Source organism: Lepidochelys olivacea (genome assembly GCF_965140295.1).
Source record: "Lepidochelys olivacea isolate rLepOli2 genome assembly, chromosome: 22".
Lineage (NCBI taxonomy): Eukaryota > Metazoa > Chordata > Testudines > Cheloniidae > Lepidochelys > Lepidochelys olivacea.
The window spans coordinates 8,170,757-8,190,088 of NC_140432.1; the positions used below are offsets into that span (position 1 = coordinate 8,170,757).

At 46.4% G+C, this 19,332-nt stretch overlaps 2 protein-coding genes across 7 annotated transcripts in view; one reads left to right on the forward strand and one right to left on the reverse strand.

Moving 5' to 3' along the window:
- The window catches only part of FLI1 (Fli-1 proto-oncogene, ETS transcription factor), a 119,686-nt gene extending 110,457 nt beyond the window's left edge, over positions 1 to 9,229 (forward strand). For 4 of the 5 annotated variants that reach the window (XM_084612024.1, XM_084612026.1, XM_084612028.1 and 1 more), the window contains 4 exons: positions 2,191 to 2,256; positions 3,544 to 3,606; positions 5,248 to 5,295; positions 6,676 to 9,228. In XM_084612024.1, the coding sequence (XP_084468150.1) occupies positions 2,191 to 2,256; positions 3,544 to 3,606; positions 5,248 to 5,295; positions 6,676 to 7,205 (707 nt within the window). In that variant the 3' untranslated portion in view covers positions 7,206 to 9,228. Of the gene's footprint in view, positions 1 to 2,190; positions 2,257 to 3,543; positions 3,607 to 5,247; positions 5,296 to 6,675 lie in introns of all 5 variants that reach the window. The other variant, XM_084612025.1, reaches the window with a different exon arrangement.
- KCNJ1 (potassium inwardly rectifying channel subfamily J member 1) overlaps positions 1 to 19,332 on the reverse strand; it is a 61,450-nt gene that overhangs the window by 14,385 nt on the left and 27,733 nt on the right. The window lies entirely within an intron of this gene.

Below are 19,332 nucleotides of genomic sequence, written 5' to 3' on the forward strand. Positions count from 1 at the left end.
TGATGTTATTAGGCCCTGTGATGGTGTCCCCTGAATAGATATGTGGGCACAGTTGGCAACGGGCTTTGTTGCAAGGATAAGTTCCTGGGTTAGTGGTTCTGTTGTGTGGTATGTGGTTGTTGGTGAGTATTTGCTTCAGGTTGCGGGGCTGTCTGTAGGCAAGGACTGGCCTGTCTCCCAAGATTTGTGAGAGTGTTGGGTCATCCTTTAGGATAGGTTGTAGATCCTTAATAATGCGTTGGAGGGGTTTTAGTTGGGGGCTGAAGGTGACGGCTAGTGGCGTTCTGTTATTTTCTTTGTTAGGCCTGTCCTGTAGTAGGTAACTTCTGGGAACTCTTCTGGCTCTATCAATCTGTTTCTTTACTTCTGCAGGTGGGTATTGTAGTTGTAAGAAAGCTTGACAGAGATCTTGTAGGTGTTTGTCTCTGTCTGAGGGGTTGGAGCAAATGCGGTTGTATCGCAGAGCTTGGCTGTAGACGATGGATCGTGTGGTGTGGTCAGGGTGAAAGCTGGAGGCATGCAGGTAGGAATAGCGGTCAGTAGGTTTCCGGTATAGGGTGGTGTTTATGTGACCATTGTTTATTAGCACTGTAGTGTCCAGGAAGTGGATCTCTTGTGTGGACTGGACCAGGCTGAGGTTGGTGGTGGGATGGAAATTGTTGAAATCATGGTGGAATTCCTCAAGGGCTTCTTTTCCATGGGTCCAGATGATGAAGATGTCATCAATATAGCGCAAGTAGAGTAGGGGCTTTAGGGGACGAGAGCTGAGGAAGCGTTGTTCTAAATCAGCCATAAAAATGTTGGCATACTGTGGGGCCATGCGGGTACCCATAGCAGTGCCGCTGATCTGAAGGTATACATTGTCCCCAAATGTGAAGTAGTTATGGGTAAGGACAAAGTCACAAAGTTCAGCCACCAGGTTAGCCGTGACATTATCGGGGATAGTGTTCTTGACGGCTTGTAGTCCATCTTTGTGTGGAATGTTGGTGTAGAGGGCTTCTACATCCATAGTGGCCAGGATGGTGTTATCAGGAAGATCACCGATGGATTGTAGTTTCCTCAGGAAGTCAGTGGTGTCTCGAAGGTAGCTGGGAGTGCTGGTAGCGTAGGGCCTGAGGAGGGAGTCTACATAGCCAGACAATCCTGCTGTCAGGGTGCCAATGCCTGAGATGATGGGGCGCCCAGGATTTCCAGGTTTATGGATCTTGGGTAGTAGATAGAATATCCCAGGTCGGGGTTCCAGGGGTGTGTCTGTGCGGATTTGATCGTGTGCTTTTTCAGGAAGTTTCTTGAGCAAATGCTGTAGTTGCTTTTGGTAACTCTCAGTGGGATCAGAGGGTAATGGCTTGTAGAAACTCGTGTTGGAGAGCTGCCGAGCAGCCTCTTGTTCATATTCCGACCTATTCATGACGACAACAGCACCTCCTTTGTCAGCCTTTTTGATTGTGATGTCAGAGTTGTTTCTGAGGCTGTGGATGGCATTGCGTTCCGCATGGCTGAGGTTATGGGGCAAGTGATGCTGCTTTTCCACAATTTCAGCCCGTGCACGTCGGCGGAAGCACTCTATGTAGAAGTCCAGTCTGCTGTTTCGACCTTTGTTGGGTTCAGTTTACATTTAGCCTCAGTCCACCCCATCTATTCCCATGGGACCAGATGGTGCCTGACAGTAGATGGGTGTACAAAACAGGGTGGAGGGCACTAAGCGTTCTTGTTTTCCTCCCTGCCTTCCATCACCAACTTGTGCCCCATGCAGGAGTCAAGCACAGGCCCAGTCTATGCTACCACCACCTGTGCAGGGAGGAGATGGAGGCCCAAGCCTTACCCCTGCTCCCACCCTCTGCCAGCCACTCCCTGAACAAAGTCTCCCAAAGCTCCACTTGTCCCATGCCATGTCTTATTTTTTAACATTCATATTTTGGCAGTGCCTACAGATCAGACAGGTCAGAGTCCCATTGTGCCAGGCACTGTACAGACAGATCAAAAAATGACAGGCCCTGCCCCAAGGCCCTTGCACTATAATGTACAATACATAACAGATGGCTGAAACGCATATATAACTCAGGGCATGGAGACAAAGTAACTATAGCGTGTGTGAAATTTCTTAAGCAATAATCACAACTAGCCACCTCTCTAGCCTTCCTTGGACAGTCTGGACTCACCTCCTCCTTCCCTCTTGTCGTTTGTCATTAGATCCCTCCTACGATGCGGTCAGGAGAGCCGGATGGGGCAATAACATGAACTCCAGCCTCACCAAAAGTAAGTAGCCATGTTGGGGGTGGCAAATTCTGAGGCAGAGGATCAAAACATGGTCATGAGTTGGGCTAGGTTTGGTTTGCTTGTTGTACAGGCATCAGAATGACTGAGGATCCAGGCCTTATTAACTTCCAGTCTCTTGTGAGACTTAATTCATTAGAGCCATCCTTACCTTGGGCCAGATTCTGATACCATTAATCACGATGAATAACACCATACTCCAATCCCTTACTACTGTTCAAAGGAGAAAGGTGCCACTCAGCATGAGAAAGCATAGCAGATTCTGGCCCTTAATATTTGTAAAGCACATTGAAGTCATCATATTGAAAATCCTATAGATATGCAAATTATTCTAGTTGTTAATTATTTTCATAATGCAGATAATTTTGCAATACTACGGGGTGGGGCCAGATTTCCTGCTGCCCCCAAATGGTAGGTTTATGCCCTGAAGGAGGAGGATTGCTAGCCCATGGAATTTTTATCTCAGCTAGTATAACTGGCTGTCACTGGGGCATATTCTGTTCTTCTTTCACTGGTGTCACATGTCCTGGGGTCACAAGTTGTCCGTGAGCAAGATACGACTCAGCTGGGGTAAGGCTGGCAGAATTTGGCTCTAAATCAGTACTTTCTGTTTAGGAGCTTTATGGAAAATGCTCAGTCCGAATGGGAAGGCCATCCTTTGGTTTATAGCATTCTCTCTGTTATCAGTGATAATCTGAATGGATGGAGCAGATGCTAGGACTAAGGTTGAACTGATTTGTAGTGCTGGCCGGGAATTTTTTGACCAAAACCATTTTTTTTAATCAGAAAATGTTGATTTGCCAAAACCAAAATTGTTGATGGGAAAGACTCATCTGGCAAATTTCCTGTTTCAAAAAACATTCCAGAAAAAAGTTGAGAAATTGTTGACATCCTGTTTTGCCCTTTTCGAAACAAAAAATTCCATTTTTCAATTTGAAGCAAATGTTTGTTTCGAAATTTAGGTTAACTGAGAGTAAAAAAGAATTTCAAAAAGTCAAAATGATCAAAATGAAGCATTTAGTTTGACCTGATTCAAAATTCTTTAAAATTTTTCCATTGATGAAAATTGTGATTTTGACTTTTCATCCCTGTTCAGGGTAATAAATATGTAGGAAAACAGTAATTCCCATATGACCACAAAACTGTTTCCTGCCCATCTCCACTCGCTTGGCCATGTTAATGTATACATTGCATCCATCTTGTTCCCTAAATTGTTCCCTCTCGTCTGCTTGCAGTACATCTACGATCTCACTTTTCCTGTTATTACAGGTCCCCCGGTTGCAGGGACTCAAACTGTGAATAAGAATACAGAACAGCAACGGCCGCAACCAGGTAAATGTGTCCAGTGTGTGCTCGGCTGCATCCCATAAATAACTGAATTTCCCAACCTGTTATTGTAACGTTTCAGGCTGGGACAGTCTTAGGCTCAAGTTAAGTGGGCTCAAACACTTATAATACTTGGTCAGCTCTGTTCATCCAACAAGGCTTATCCAAAAATACTTTCTTCTGGCTGCTTATGGATCCTCCTACCCCCATTTAAAAGAGATGTCCCTGTATCAGCTTTGTCATGTGCAGGGTCCAAAATCCTTAGTGTCAGCTGCTTTGGTGTCTCCTTTGACATCCCACAGCAGGCAGTGTAAAGGATTCTGAAGCAACTAGTCAATGGAGCTGCTTCTGCCAAAATGGTGAAGGGTCTATGGGCTGGATTCTAACCTCCCTTACACCCAGTGGTGAGCTGGAGCCGGTTCGCACTGGTTCGCGCAAACCAGTTGTTAAATTTTGAAGCCAGTTTAGAGCTGGTTGTTAAAGGGGTGGGCAAACTGTGGCCCATGGGACTGTCCTTTCCATCCCACCTGAGCTCTGAGCTGGGGAAGCTCCCCTGAGAATTTTTACTCACCCAGCAGTACTCCGGGCCTTCGGCGGCACTTCGGCAGCAGGTCCTTCAGTGCCACCAAAGACCCGGGAGCGACTGAAGGACGTGCTGCCAAAGTGCCGCCGAAGACCCGGAGCGACTGAAGGAACCGGTTCTTCAGCTTCTGGCAGCTCATCACTGCTTACACCAATATAAAATGGGAGCATCTCCAACAAAGTTGACAGAGGTACACCACTATCAAAGCACCATAAATAAGAGAATCAAGTCCTGTCAGGCTCCAAGCAGTGATACTTCTTGCTTGGGTTTCCCAATGGGTTGGGTTTCCCAACTAAATGATGCCTTCTCAGTGTTCTGCACAAATGCTTTGTAGCTTTCTTTGTTAAGGTTTAAATTCAGCCATGAGCCAACACCAAAATCCAAGGGACAATGAAAGGAAGTAGAGAGATTACAACAGTGGGGCCCCTGGAAAAGGGAGGAGATTCATTCCTAATAAATACATGATGGAATTTCTAAAAAGCATTCAGCATGAGCCTCATTCTGCTTCCGTTAGCATCAGCAGTAAAACACCCATTGACTTTAGTCAGAGCTGAGTTGGACCAATCTTCCATTGACTTCATTGGGAGCAGATCTGAGCCAACAGGGAGTGTTTTTGAAAAATCCCACCTGCACACAAGAGGAAATAATCAGCCCGACTAGAAAATGAGGCAGACTTAAGCAAGTGGCCCAACTGCTCACATTAAAGCAAATGTATTTGCTCAGATCCCATCGTGTTGTGCTGGCCTGACGTTATGTTTTCAAGCAGCCAACTGCTGTGGCTGGTGCTGTGGCACGTGTCCAGTGGGGATTTTGATCTTAAAAAGTGGGACACTCTATGAAAAGAGTGCAGCAGCCCCTACGTTATTTAATCCTCCCTAAATAATGTGCGTCTGTTCATTAAACAACATAAGAGGCCAATGGGACTGATTTGTAGGAGGGGAGTGGCAATGTAAAAAAGGAAGGAAAATGGACATCTGGATCATTCTGGTTAAGAAAGATAGAGAAGTACTTTGTTTCTTTTTGTGCAGTAGAGTAAAAAAAAGATTTCTTGTCTCTTTATTTAGATCCCTATCAAATTCTGGGACCCACCAGCAGCCGCCTAGCCAACCCAGGTGAGTTCAGTTGGGGACACCAGACCACGATCGTAAAGGCAAATTCCAGCTCCTGTTTAAAGGGCCAACTCTCTCATGAGCCACTGCTCCAGACTGGGCTGGAATCGTAGCTTTTGTCCCTCTGCTGCTTGTGTAGAGTATATGGGCCATTGGACTGAATAGGAGTGGATCCCACATCTGCCCTTACCACTTCCCTCTGTGCTGGTCATGGCAGCTGGTGTGGAGAATTTCTTCATGATCCTCCACATGGCTGTTCTATTGGTAGCTTCCGTGTGCAGCCCCTATCATGGGTCTTAAATAGTAAGAAGGCTCTTGAGCTGACTGTCTTCCCCAGGAGTGACGTTTCACTATTATAAGGCAAGGGTGGGCAAATGATATAGTACAAGGACTATGCAAGAGTAAAACTAGGTGGATAGCTCCAAATAGTCTTTGTTTGAATACAAACAATGAAGTCACTTCTTCGGTATTGGTCACCGCATGAAGTTGCTCACCACAAGCATTTTACCCCTCCCCCTCAAAGCAGCTAACCAGATTTGAACCCATAAACTTTACTACTACGCCACAGAGTAGCTCTTAGCTAGCCTCTGGTGATACCCTTTGCAGGCTTGCTATGTTTACACAATGACCCCCTGATCAAGTCATCTACAGACCTCTGGTAATAAGAGCAAGAGCATGAGCATCTCTTGCTTGAGCTAACGGACAAGGTCGATTAGCATCGAGGCTGTTGCAATCTTGTAACCTCTTTACATGGCCCAGCCACAAGAGGGGGACAAAGACCCACCTTGGCATTAATGTGGGTTACATTTGCACAAGCACGTGTTCTGTTCGCAGAGGGATAAGGTGTTGAATGCTCATGCAAAAATGGATTCTCATGAGCCTCCTTACAGGAAGTGTTAGTACGGCCATCTTGAAAGAGTCTAGGAGTTCTCCAGTTTGAGAGAAGAAATCATATTGTGATATAGGTGATCAGCCACAAGGCCGCACATGGCAAATTATGAACTGCAGGTATTTTCAGCAATAGTTATGAAAATAGTTAGTGAGCAAAGCGAGGTTGAAATACGTTTATGTCAGCCATTCAGTGAATAATTCTGAATAATGACCATGTTCATAAAAAGCCCATTTATGAATGCTTTGTAGATTTGTCGATTTTAATGCCAGAGGGGACCACTCTGATCAGCTATTCTGACCTCAAACGGAAGAAGAGGCTGAGTGACTTGCTTTCTGGGAATAGGTGGGCCAGCCCTCCACAAGAGTTTGTAAGGCTTGAAGGAAACTTTCCCATCAAAGATTGAGATAGTCCCTCTGTTTCCTGGCTTTGTCTTTTCATTTAAGCAGGAAATGGAATGTCATTTCCTTTTCTCTTTGGCTCACTTCATGCAGGGAGCGGGCAGATCCAGCTGTGGCAGTTCCTCCTTGAATTGCTCTCGGACAGTTCCAATGCCAACTGCATCACGTGGGAGGGGACCAATGGGGAGTTCAAGATGACAGACCCTGACGAGGTGGCCAGGCGCTGGGGAGAGCGCAAGAGCAAGCCCAACATGAATTATGACAAGCTGAGCCGAGCCCTCCGATACTACTACGATAAGAACATTATGACCAAAGTGCATGGCAAAAGGTATGCCTACAAATTTGACTTTCATGGCATTGCCCAGGCTCTCCAGCCTCATCCAACTGAGTCTTCAATGTACAAGTATCCATCAGATCTTTCCTATATGCCTTCTTACCATGCCCACCAACAGAAGGTGAACTTTGTGCCCCCCCATGCTTCCTCCATGCCTGTCACATCATCCAGTTTCTTCGGAGCAGCAGCATCCTATTGGACCTCCCCTACGGGCAGCATCTACCCAAACCCCAATGTCCCACGTCATCCCAACACTCATGTACCATCGCACTTGGGCAGCTACTACTAGATATTTTGTACCTTCAGTGGCCTTTATCAATCTGGTTGGATGCTCTCTTTACTTCTGGGATTTTCTGGACCATTTTTGGGTATTTTGTGGCCATTGTTGGGTGGGGGGAATTAAAAACTGGATATTAGTTATTCTTGGATCAAACCTTCTCTTTTTTTTTTTTTTTTTTGTAATTTTGCCTCTTCTATCTTGAACTCAGAGATGGATACCTCTGCAGGCCAGTACTCTGTGTTTTTATTTTGGTTCTAAGACTTATGTCCTCTGTAGAAATTGTCCGTGAAGATTGCTCACCACAACCTGGAATGATTATCAGCATTTGAATTTTTACAAGACAAGAGAAAAAAATTTTTAGCAGTCCGAAGACTCTTAACAAGACATAGATCCAGCCGTGGGTCTTAGAAGAATGCTATGTTTGTTTAACGGGGACTTAGGATGACATGTGTGTTTTTGGTGGGAGGGTTTCCGGTTTCGGGGAGGGGATGGAAGAGTCAGATATTATGTTGTGAGGACCTGGGGCTGCAGAGGATGGCAACTGGAATTTTAGCTTTAATTAAGGCCAATGAGGTTTTTCACCCAACTGGAAATTTTATATATATAAAGAAGTAAAGGGCATTGAAGGAACCTTTCTAGAGTGTGCAACTTGTGTTGGACTGTATATTAACTCCAGAAACATCTGAGACCAGAACAAAAGAAAGTAACCTAACATCAAGCACAGACATTCCTTGAGAGCAAAGATGAAATAAACGACAGCAGATCCTGGAGAGCTCTGCCAAAGCTTTCGGGATCGCTAAGCGCTACCGATTCACGAACGCTGTGCGTTTGTCAGACCGTCATTCTAAGGGTCAGCTAATCAGAAAGCTACTTACTGTATAAGTTATGCAGAGTTATTTTTCCCTATATCTCACAATATTAAAAGAAAGATGAAATAAAACGAGTTGACCTCAGTCACAAATGCAGGTTATTTTTACTATCAGATCAGTTGTTCGTGGGTTTTTATGTTGTTGTTTGTCTTGTTTTTTTGTTTGTTTTTTTTTAAATGTAATTTGTACATCTTTTCAATCTGTACATTTGGGCTGTAGCTTTGTACTTTTTGCTAAAAAAATTAAAATGAAAAAAAGATACATGTAACGTATCTGGTGGGAATAGAGCCCTGATCCCACAACTGGATCCAGGCAGATTTCTTTCCTATACTAGTGTGGAACACATCGGAGCTCACTGGGAGTGTCTAAAGCACAGGGTTTGTGCTCCTGTTTTCGCTTGAATTCGTTGATTCCTAATTAACTCAAAGTCAGCCAACATGTTTGTATTCAAGCTAGTTGAAAAAATGCATCAACGTTTTCCAAATTTTTCACAACAATTTTCCATCAAAATGGAGTTTTTCAAACATTTTTATAATTCTATCAAGCTGGATGGAAATCAGCAAACATTCCTCCCCCACACAAAAAAATGTGTGAAAAGCTTTTGCAGAACATTTTCATCACCATTTCAAACATTTCAAAATTTTCATCTACCTCTAATTTGCGAAGCTAGACTTGATGATCCAGGAATGTTCATTTAAGGACAGAAACATGAAGGTCTTGGAACAAATGTTTATAGAGGTCTTAGATTGGTATTTGCAAGCTTATTAGCTAATTTGGAATTAACTGGCAATCATTTAACAGGAGCAAAAATATCTAGTGCAGACATAACCTCTGAATGTCTGTGTCAGTGCAAGGTTTAGTCCACGTGTATTTGCTTGCAGAATTGGGACCTTAAAACAGAACATTATAGTTTGGTCGTAACTTTAAACAGAAGCACTGATGCCATTATTTAACAAAAGGGGAAAAAGAGATCAAGCTAACCAGTTTAGGTATTAGTGCTTTTGGAATGTTATAGGTAACATTACTGCAATAATCGCAAAAAAATTAAAAATTATTAAAAAAATTTCCCCATGGAAATGGGCTTTTGCTACTATATATATGCAATGTATTTTGGATATTAAAATATATATAATTTTGCAAGTAATCTTTGTGGGTTTTTTAAAAAATTTGTATTAAATGTTATGCTGACAACTGTTGTATGAGGATTACGATGTAAAAAAATTTGAGAAAATAAATGGGTGTTTTCTTCTCTAAGACATCATATTGTTACACTTTTTTCCCCAAGCTCACAGCAAAACCATAAACTTTCAGTCTAAATTATATTTATTTTCAATTCAGAGAAAGAAACTAAGAGCAAACTAAATAATACTTACACTTTGTATACCACTATTCATCAATAGATTTCAAAGTGCTTGACAAAAGAGGCAAGTATCATTCATTATCACCATCTTACAAATAGGGAGACTGAGGTACAGGAAAGTGCAGTGACCTGCCCAACGTTACCCAGCAGGCCAGCAGAAGAACTCAGGTGTCCTGAGTTCTAGTCCAGTGCTTCCATCACTAGAACACACTTCTCTAATGGCTTCCCTATTGGTTTAGTCTATGCTGGTTCCCTGCGTTACAGTCGTAATTGAGGGTATAGACTTACCTCTGATTATCCAACCTTTGGGGGGTTTTAACAAATTATTAATGGAGAATCTCAATGTATTTCCCCCCTCCACACACAACCCGTCGCAAGCAAGTCTCCAGTCCAATAATCTTAACGTGCTTGATTAATGAAGCTTCATTCTGAACAGTGACTCTAAAAATGGCACCTTCTTACCCAACAGATCTGTTCCCTGGGTGTATTCCACTGGACCTGCTGATTTTAGTTACAAACGTAAGTGTTTCCTTGTTTAACTGTTTGTTAAACACAGCTATGGTAGAGCGAGCTATGGTCTATTCTGGCTGTGCCCCACCAATGAATTGCTAAGTTGTTTCCAGAGGCATTCGTGTGCTTTCACAGGTGTCAGTGTTGGCAAAATGTGAAGACCACGAGTTTGCACACATGTAATTTGGGGCAGAATCGCAGAGCAGTAAGGGTATACAGGTGCCACCGAGAGCAAAATTTGCCCTGCAGAATCCTTGGCCAAGATGTTCAAAAGTGAGTCATGACTTGGGGAACGTCAGTTTTCATCTTAAACCTTCTGAAATGGAGGTGTCTCAAGTTGGCCACTGCAAAATGGAACCACTTCAGATCATTGGTCAGGTTCCAAAATCTTGGAATTGATAACTAGAGGTGCCATACAAGTCACTAGCGGCTCACCTTGACCCCCAGGCTGAGTTTGCAGGATTGAAGTTCTGAGGGAAACCCATTTTTTTTAATGGGTAAACAGAGCACATTTGCACTAGGAGGGATTGAGAGAATATAAACATGGAGTCTAATGGCACTAATTCTACACAGTTGCTTTTCTGAGGAGAAAAAAGCAGATGGGAGCTGAGGTACAACAGGCTTATGTCAGAAAGTTTTATAAAAAGGATGGTTTACAACTCGTGAATGAGAGTTTTTTGTGTGGACAGGGCAGCAGGGAAATGATTTGCTCTGCATTAATGTTCAGAATTCAAAGCTAATTGGTGAAATCCTGTCTACACTGAGGCCCATGGGAGTTTTGCCATTGACTGCAACAGAGCCAAGATTTTTACCCACTGGGTCTATACCAAAAATAGCTAGGCTCAAATAGTGTTAAGAGTCTGACTTCAGTGGACGTATGAAGCCCTGTACCCTGAAGCCACAGGGAAAAAAGTGCTCACTAGTGACACTTGTTGGTGACTACAGAAAAGAGCAGCCCTGAGCTGCTTGAGAATGCCAGAGGGGCAGAGGGTCCCTTGGGGATGGAGCTCTCTGCTGACAGCTGTTGGTGAGCAAGGGATTGAGTGGGCCAGGCCTCATTTGCATTTCAGTTATGTGACAATTTGGGACCTTTTGGCATGTAGAGTTTGGAGTCAATAAAATACTCTTGTCCCAGTTGGGAAATGAAGGAGAAAAGATCTGCACCATATAGGCCGGGGGCGAAGGGTCACCTAGTAATGAGGCACAGTTGGGTAAGGAAGCTTAGGCAGCCCTGGGGAGAGATGGATGACCTTCCAGTTTTTGTGAGGAGTGTATTTCTGCTGGGAAGGACTTTGTCCAGGGTCCCATATCCTGCTGATGACTCATTAAACGGCTGCATTACGACAGTTTCAAGGCAGTGGGCTGATGCAATTTTGTGGCAGGCTGAGGTGGGTGGGGCGGAACTCCCAGAGAGCTCCCTTTACCTCAGGTCTCCGCTGGGGGCCTCCCTACTCAGCAATCAGAGCCCAAATCACTTCAGCTGGGTCAGAAGGCAGAGTCCCTGGAACAGCCCGGAGCACCAAACTGCCAGGGTCCTTGGACCCCAGCAACCCCGGACAGCAGACGGTGAGTGGGGAGGTGGGGCCGAAGGCAGTGGCCGGAGCGCGGTAGCCACGCACAATGGCAAGAGGAGGGCTAGGTTGGGATTATCGCTAAGACACCCTAGAGGAGAGGGAGTTTTACCTCATAGAAAGTGTCAATTGATTAATTGCTGGCTTTCCCAAGTGCATTCTGTCATCCCTTCTAATAAGTTCTCTTTGTTGTAAACCCCAGGAGTCAGTGCTTACGAGCGGGGAAGTATTGCCTATCAAGGGTGCCCAGGGTGGTACACATAGTGACCCAGGTTCCTGGGCCGGGGATCGAGCTGCTATTGTTTACACTTTCCGAAGGAACCCCTTGAAAATTGAACCTGGCCTCTTTTGCTGCTGACAGCCCCTGGCAGAAGGGTTACATACAAGACCTGGAAAGTGACTTTTTACCTCCCCCTTTTTGCCTAGGATTAAGACATGTAAGACAGTGGTTCACAACCAGGGGTACGTTGCAGGGGTCTTCCAGGGCGTACATCAACATTTCTAGATATTTGCCTAGTCTTACAGCAGGCTACATAAAAAGCACTAGCGAAGTCAGTACAAACTAAAATTTCCTACAGACAATGACTTGTTTATATGCTCTATATACTATACCCTGAAATGTAAGTACAATATTTATATTCCAATTGATTTATTTTATAATTATGTGGTAAAAATGAGAAAGGAAGCAATTTGTCAGTAATAGTGTGCTGGGACACTTTTGTATTTTTATGTCTGATTTTGTAAGCAAGTAAATTTTAAGTGAGGTGAAACGTGGGGGTACGCAAGACAAATCAGACTCCTGAAAGGGGTACAGTAGTCTGGAAAGGTTGAAAACCTTTGATATAAGAGATTCAGGATCAGCCATTATTACATGGGGGTGGGGTCATTACGAGGGCTGCCTTAATTTTCGTTTGAGATGTGCCTGAGTATTTTGGAGCCAGATCTTGAGGTGAAAGACACCACATTTCAGGTGTCTAGGTGTACACCTATCTCTGATCCTCAGGCTTCAAAACATAAACAGATTAGCAGATGTGGAAAGGAAGAAACCTGCTTTGGTAGCGTGTTCTCTGTGTAGGTCTGTGAATGGCACACAATCCTCTGGAGTCTACAACATTGACCACCACTGGAGATTGGATGCTAGACCTAGTGTCAAATCTTTATGGGCTTAAGAGATCCATTTCAGCCATGACATTGAATTTTCTGACAGCTGTGACAGACTTTTAATCTTATTTAAATGCAGAGGAATTTTCCTGTCTTAACACCTTTTTGTTTTTACATTAATAAGGACTAGAAGGGAAAGGAAATAATAAATGTCTATCAGACTCTTGACTAGCAAAGGGCTCTGAGACTCCTTCAGGCTTGATGCCATCTCAGTGGAACACTGACTACTGGAAATATGCAATTCTGAGTTCCTTTTTTGCAAACTTTTACCCTGAAGCTGGACCATTATCTGATTAAACTTCCCATAAATTTTTATATTCAAGTGGGGCTGTTGCTGTGGCCATATCATGGTTTGCACCAAAACCACGGATGCAGCCTTCTGCTGTTGACCAGAAGAGCAGAGTCGTCAGTCTAGGAAGATCACCTAAAGGAGCTGGGGTATTATTTGTGGCATTATTATCGTAGGGTTGCTTGTGAGCCGTGGGCTGTGCGTGCCGATTTGTTGCAATGAAATAGCATTTTTAATAGTGCTGGTTGGGAATTTGTCAACCAAACATTTTTCTGTTTGAAAATGTTTCGTCGAAGCAGAAACTTTTTGTGAAAACAAATCTGCTTTGAATACACAGGATGCACTTTCCAGTCAAAAGTGGAGTAAGACCTGGCCTAGTGGTTTGGACCATTCATCTGGTAAGTGCCCTGGCCACTGGCCTCTTTCTCTGCTTTTTCACAATTTTTTTGGAAAGGTCTCTGTTTTGAAACCTTGTCATAATTTTTCCCAAAATGGAATTCTGGTTTCTAGCCAGCCCTAATTGTGAATGGCCTACATGGAATGAATTTGGTAGGCCTCAACCCAGTTCCTAGCACAGAGGTGGGCAAACTACAGCCTGCGGGCCACATCCAGGCCGCAGGACCATCCTGCCTGGCCCCTGAGCTCCCGGCCGGGGAGGCTGCCCCCAGCCCCTCCCCTGCTGTCCCCCTCTCCCCTCTCCTCCTCCTCCTGCGGGGCAGGGCAGGCGGCATGGCTGGCTCTGGCATGGTAAGGGGGCGGGGAGTGGAGGGTTCCGAGGGGCAGACGGGGAGCAGGGGGCAGTTGGATGGGGCAGAGGTATGGGGGGGCCATCAGGGGAGGGGGAATGGGGGTGGGGGGTTGGATAGGCGTGGGAGTCCCGGGGGGCCTGTCAGGGATCAGGGGTGTGGATAGGGGTCGGGGCAGTCAGGGGACAGGGAGAAGGGGAGGTTGGATGGGGGGGTGGGGTCCTGGGGGGGCAGTAAGGGGCAGGAAGTGGGAGGGGTCAGATAGAGGGCAGGGGCCAGGCTGTTTGGGGAGGCACAGTCTTCCCTACCCGGCCCTCCATACAGTTTTGCAACCCCAATCTGGCCCTTGGGCCAAAAAGTTTGCCCACCCCTGTCCTAGCAGGTGAGCACCTACATCACATGAGGCATTACCGCATTTGACATTAATTGGAACCATAATGGCTGTTCGGATAAATCCAGGGCTGTCAAGCTGGCACCTTTAACTAGCACTAAACCCACTAGAGAAAAATCAAATAGAAATGACCTTCTCTTCACTGATTTCCCCTTGTTACTTCACCTCCCACTCTCTGTTCATGCTGTGCCCTTCCATGCCTTCCTACCCGCTGTTTGTCTCCGCCTCAAGCCTAGTGACCTGGCTGCATTTAAACATCCTTGACAAGGCGCTACATGGCTGGCCTGCAGAACAGTAGATTATAGGTGGTGTTGATGCCGACCAGGTGTGTTTGAGACAGGGCGTCCGCTTGAAAGCAATGTAAATATTTGCCAGCACAAAGGAGGAGCCGAGTCTCTTATTGGATGGGGTTGGTGGGAGTGAAGGGAGGTTTCTAAGTCCTGCTTTATGCCTCTGCACATTATCTGCATGGGAAGAAGACAGGAGGTTAGGAGACAGGCATAACAGAGACCGCTAAGATGACGGGGAGGCAGAGCACAATGGATGGAGCCCTGTGTTTCTTAAATTAAAATGCAGATGCTGGGAGAGGAGGAACACGCTCAGGCAGTTGAGGTGCAAAGCCATATTGCCCCAGGGGGCTGCGGCTGCTTCCCCAGGAGCTGCTGCAGATTTGTTATTTTCTTTGGCTTTTTCATTAACTTTCTACCCCTACCATTCCCCCCAGAACTGCAGAATCCCGTGCTGGCCCCCCTTTCAGTCTTCCTGCTGCTGCAGAGAACTGCATGCAGGACAGCAGAGCCTCTTCTGCTGCAGTAAGTGTCTAGCCTTTCTGGTTGTGGAGCAAAAATTAGAAAAGGCAAACCCTAAAGGCTCAAACCCCAGCAGGCAAATAGACAGACGCATCCTCTCACCCCTACCCCACACACATTTGTTATTTGATAGAATATCATGATTTTGGCGGGGGCTGAACGTGATGTTTAAATGCTTGAGGTTGGCAATACTAGAGCTGGCTGTGGGCACGGGGCCACATTCTGATCTGAGCAGTGTTGGTGTAAAGCTGGAATAATGCTCTCAAAGCCAGCCGTGCAACACCAGAGGAAATGGCACTGCCTTTGGCCCTAAGAGTCTGCCCTGCATCCACAATGGGTTTACAGCTACCTGTCGACTTATTTGGTCCCCATCACTCTGGTATCTAAAGTGGCTACAGCAGAGATCGTCATAACAACCTCTGGTGAGCTTTAAATGTCATATCTAGATTAACCATCCTCTACTGGGGTAGGGCATCGTACTTCACAGGGCCGGGGGGGTCAGCAGCCTCTCCCCAGCTAGCATGCCAGGTAAATGCAGGACTTAGTTTCCTGGTGCCCTGTGTACGAGCCCAGCCATGCTTCCAGTTGCCTAGCACCTCAAGTGGCACGCGTGTGTTCAGTCACTCCCTGGTACCCATGCCCACTTCTCGCCTGGGCTGCGGGGCTGAGCCTGGAGCTGCTCCTCTCTCCTCTCAGCCATGGGGGGATGATGCAAGTACCTTTTGTGCCAGACACCAGGTAGCTTGTCCGCTATGCTGGATCCTGGCTGGGGAAGAGCAGGGGCAGCAGCAGCGCTGGGAACAAAAACGAGAGAGGCCCAATGTGAGCCTCACAAGCCCCCCCCCCTCACTGGCTGGGCATCCCCACCCACAGAAATACCCCAGCTGGCAGCTCCTGGCCAGACACCCCCAGCTGCTTCCTACCCTCAGCTCCCCCTTACACAGCACCCACCCACCCCTCATATCCCAGCACCCTCTAGCACCCACCCCAGATATCCCAGCACCCTCCCATCTCCCCTGGATACCCCAGCACCCTCTAGCATCCACCCGTCTACCCCAGATATCCCAGATACCCTGGCACTCTCTAGCACTCACTCACTTCTGTGCTGACCATCAGCTGAAGTATATGGTTACATGCAAATTCTCTGCAAACAAGCTCCTTAACTAATGCACATAGCATGTCACACATGGCACTGCACTTCTGGGCAGCTGCAATGCCGAGCAGCGCGGGGTCAGTTTGCGATGCCGGGTTATCTACTATATTCTCTTTCTTCTGTAGAAATGTGGGGAACCTGTGGGCCTGAGTCTGCTCTCACTTGCACTGGTGTAATTCAGGAGTAAACCCAGGTCAGGGGATGAGATTATAATGGCTCACAAATGTTGTGTATTTTTGTGTCAGCTTCCGCAGCTACTCCGCACACCAGATACAGGCTGGACTGTGCATCAAATCCATGCTAGTACTATGGGGGCCTCAATTTGTCTGAAGCATCTGGGCACTACTGCAATATCAATACATGGCAATAATAACACCTAGCTGTTGTTTGGCGCTTTTCTTCAATCTATCTCTGAGTGCTTTACAAAGGCAGTCAGTATCAGCTGGGGAAACTGAGGTACCGAGTGGCATATAGTGTTTTTCATCCATAGATATCAATGCTCTTTACAAGGTGAGTAAGCAGCTTTATTGCTCTTCTACAGCTGGGGAAACTGAGGCATGGATGGTATCATCTAGTATCAGCTGGGGAAACTGAGGCACAGGTTTGGGACTTGCCCAAGGCCACAAAACAATTCATCAGAGGAGCTGGGAACAGATCAGAGGCTTCCCCACACCCAGTGCAGTGCTCTAGGCACTAAACTGCCCTGCCAGTTTGAAACTCCCTGAAGGCTGCTTAGAGGCAGTTGCAGATATGTGGTTAGCAGCGCCCCACTTACACGGCACCTCTGCATTCATCTCAATGATTTAAGCTGCAATGCCTCTGTGAAGGAGCGAAATATATCCAGCCTGCCTGGCTTGTGTCAGAAAAGAGTCACTAAATGCATTCAACTTTATGTAATAAAATAAGGAGCAGTCCCAATAAATTCTTGCTTGACGCTTTACGCACTGCTGTGTCCATGCTGCTAGGTTTTTCTGAGTTTAGGGCTACTATCCACTTAGCAACTGGCTTTGTTATGTGGAGGTGACGGGTGCCACCTCCTGGCCGCTGGGAATACAACACAATTGAACAGATCCCTTCATTCCATTAGCATCGCTGTGCGGCCTCACAGGCCCCCTGCCTGTCTCATGCAGTAGGATGTAACAACAGAATAATGCAGTCGATTTGCCTGTGAAATGCAGAGCATGTGTGGGATGCATGGACCCAGAAAAGCAGGAGCTTGAGTGGGCTGTTGAACTTTGTGAGGGGAGGTTTGAGACAGGAAGTCAAAATGTTTCATTTCCAGCCTCTCCTGATTTGCCCTGCTTGGCTCCATTGAAAGGGGAGGGTTCTCTGCTCTCTCCCGTGCTGCAGAGAACTTATTCCAAATGTAAACTTCCCTGGGGAAGATGCCTCCACCTCAGCAGTGATAGCTTGGCCCCTAAGAGTCTTGCTACAACATTCTCATTCTTGGCACAGCATTGTCCAGTGAAATCTCCGCATTGTTAGGAGCAACTCAGTGCCAGCGGCTGTCCTGGCATTGAGGGTCCCTAGAGGGAAGTAGCAGGGGGCATAAAGTGGAGACTTGTCACCTCAGGACTGAGGAGGAACATTTGCAGAGGAGGTGAGGGGTGTATAGAAGAGGGAAACCATCAGGGCACCTGGTCAGAAGTAGCCAGCCAAGGCCTGCTAGTGCGAGGAGGTGGAGGAAGGAGGAGATGGCAAATGGTCAGAGACCATCACAGCCAAACAGTGGAGCTAAAGCTCTGCTAGCAACGGCAAGAAAATGTTGGCAAAGTAGTAAGTCCAATAGCCTCACTGTGCTTCAGTTTTCTCCTCTGTGGAATGGGAATAATGCTTTTTCCCTGTCTCACTGGTGGGGAGAAGGGGTGTTGTGAAGATCCATTTATGTCTGTAAAGGGTTTTAGAGGAGCGTATGGACCACAGCAACAAAAGCACTGACTGAAAAGAGACAGAGCTTTGTTTTCCAGCACTGGGGCAGGGGGCTCCATCTGGCTCTGTGAGATTACATTTATTTTTGTCCTCCAAACTGAACTTTCTTTTAATGGCAATGGAGTGACAGGCCCTGAAATAGATTTCCTATGGACTCCCTCCCAAGTGGCATTGTACCCAACGTGTCTCCCGATAACCTTTCTTCCCTGCCCTGGGACTTTATCTGCCGCGTGACAAACACCCTCACTGGACAGAAAGAGGAAATTCCACTCATTGTTCTGCCGCTACTGGGGTCTGACTAACACACTCTATCTTCTGCCTGCTGCACCACTGTCAGGCTGGGATTGGCAGGCGTTTCCTGTGGTGACAGTCAGCAGGGGCTTTGTGGGAGGAATATGTTTCATTCCAAGACTCCCAGTTAGGTCCCAGCATGAGCCAACTTAAAGGAACAGGTTTGCCATTCCATTTTGGCCATGTTGTCATTGACCCAAGGATTATCCCCCTCCGATTCTCTTCTCTGTTGTCCCAGCTCATGGGCTCTAGGGTTCATGTGGTGGGGAGGTATGGTTCAAGAGACCCTTTCCCATGTTGTCAAGTGGGAGAGGAATCCTCACTAGATGAGCAGGGCTCCTGGTGATGGAAAAGGTTGAGAACTATTGTCCTAGCTATTTAATGTATACTAGCATTATTACTTCCCATGGTATAGCAGGGCCATCTTGGAGCCATATAGGTAAGAGCTAATGAGCTAATAAAAATAATCTTATGGACACCCATACCACCCAAATAGTGAGGTGTAGGGAATCAGGCACCAGACTGGCAGTCAGAAAACCTGGGTACTGTTCTTGGCTCTGCCCATGACCCTGGCCAAGTGGCTTTGCCCCAGTTTCCCCATCTGTAAAATGGTGGTTGAGCCTCCTTTCGTGAAGTACTTTGAGATCTGCAGCTGCAAGGTGCTGGGTAGCATTTCTTCCGTCTGAGGCTCTTGAAGCACTCTGCAAATTGGCCAGCCTCATGTGCCGTATGAGTTAGGGCATGTGAGCCCCATTGTTCAGAGGAGAAAAGTGAGGCACAGGAAGGTGAAGTGTCTCGCCCTATGTCAAGGCCAGGAACGAGCCCAGATCTCTTGCCTGCCAATCCAGTGCTCTAACCACTGCAGAAGGCTTCCTCTCATGCATCTCTAAGCAGGTTAAGGATGATTAAGTAGGAAAGTGGTAAAAAGAAAAGGTAAAATGCCTCACAATGGGCTAAATTCTGGTTTATCCTTGGTGAGTGCTCTGGCGGATTGGGAGGGGCAGGGACATGTTCTCACACCCAGCGCATCTGCGCAGAACTTAGGAAGAGCTCCGTG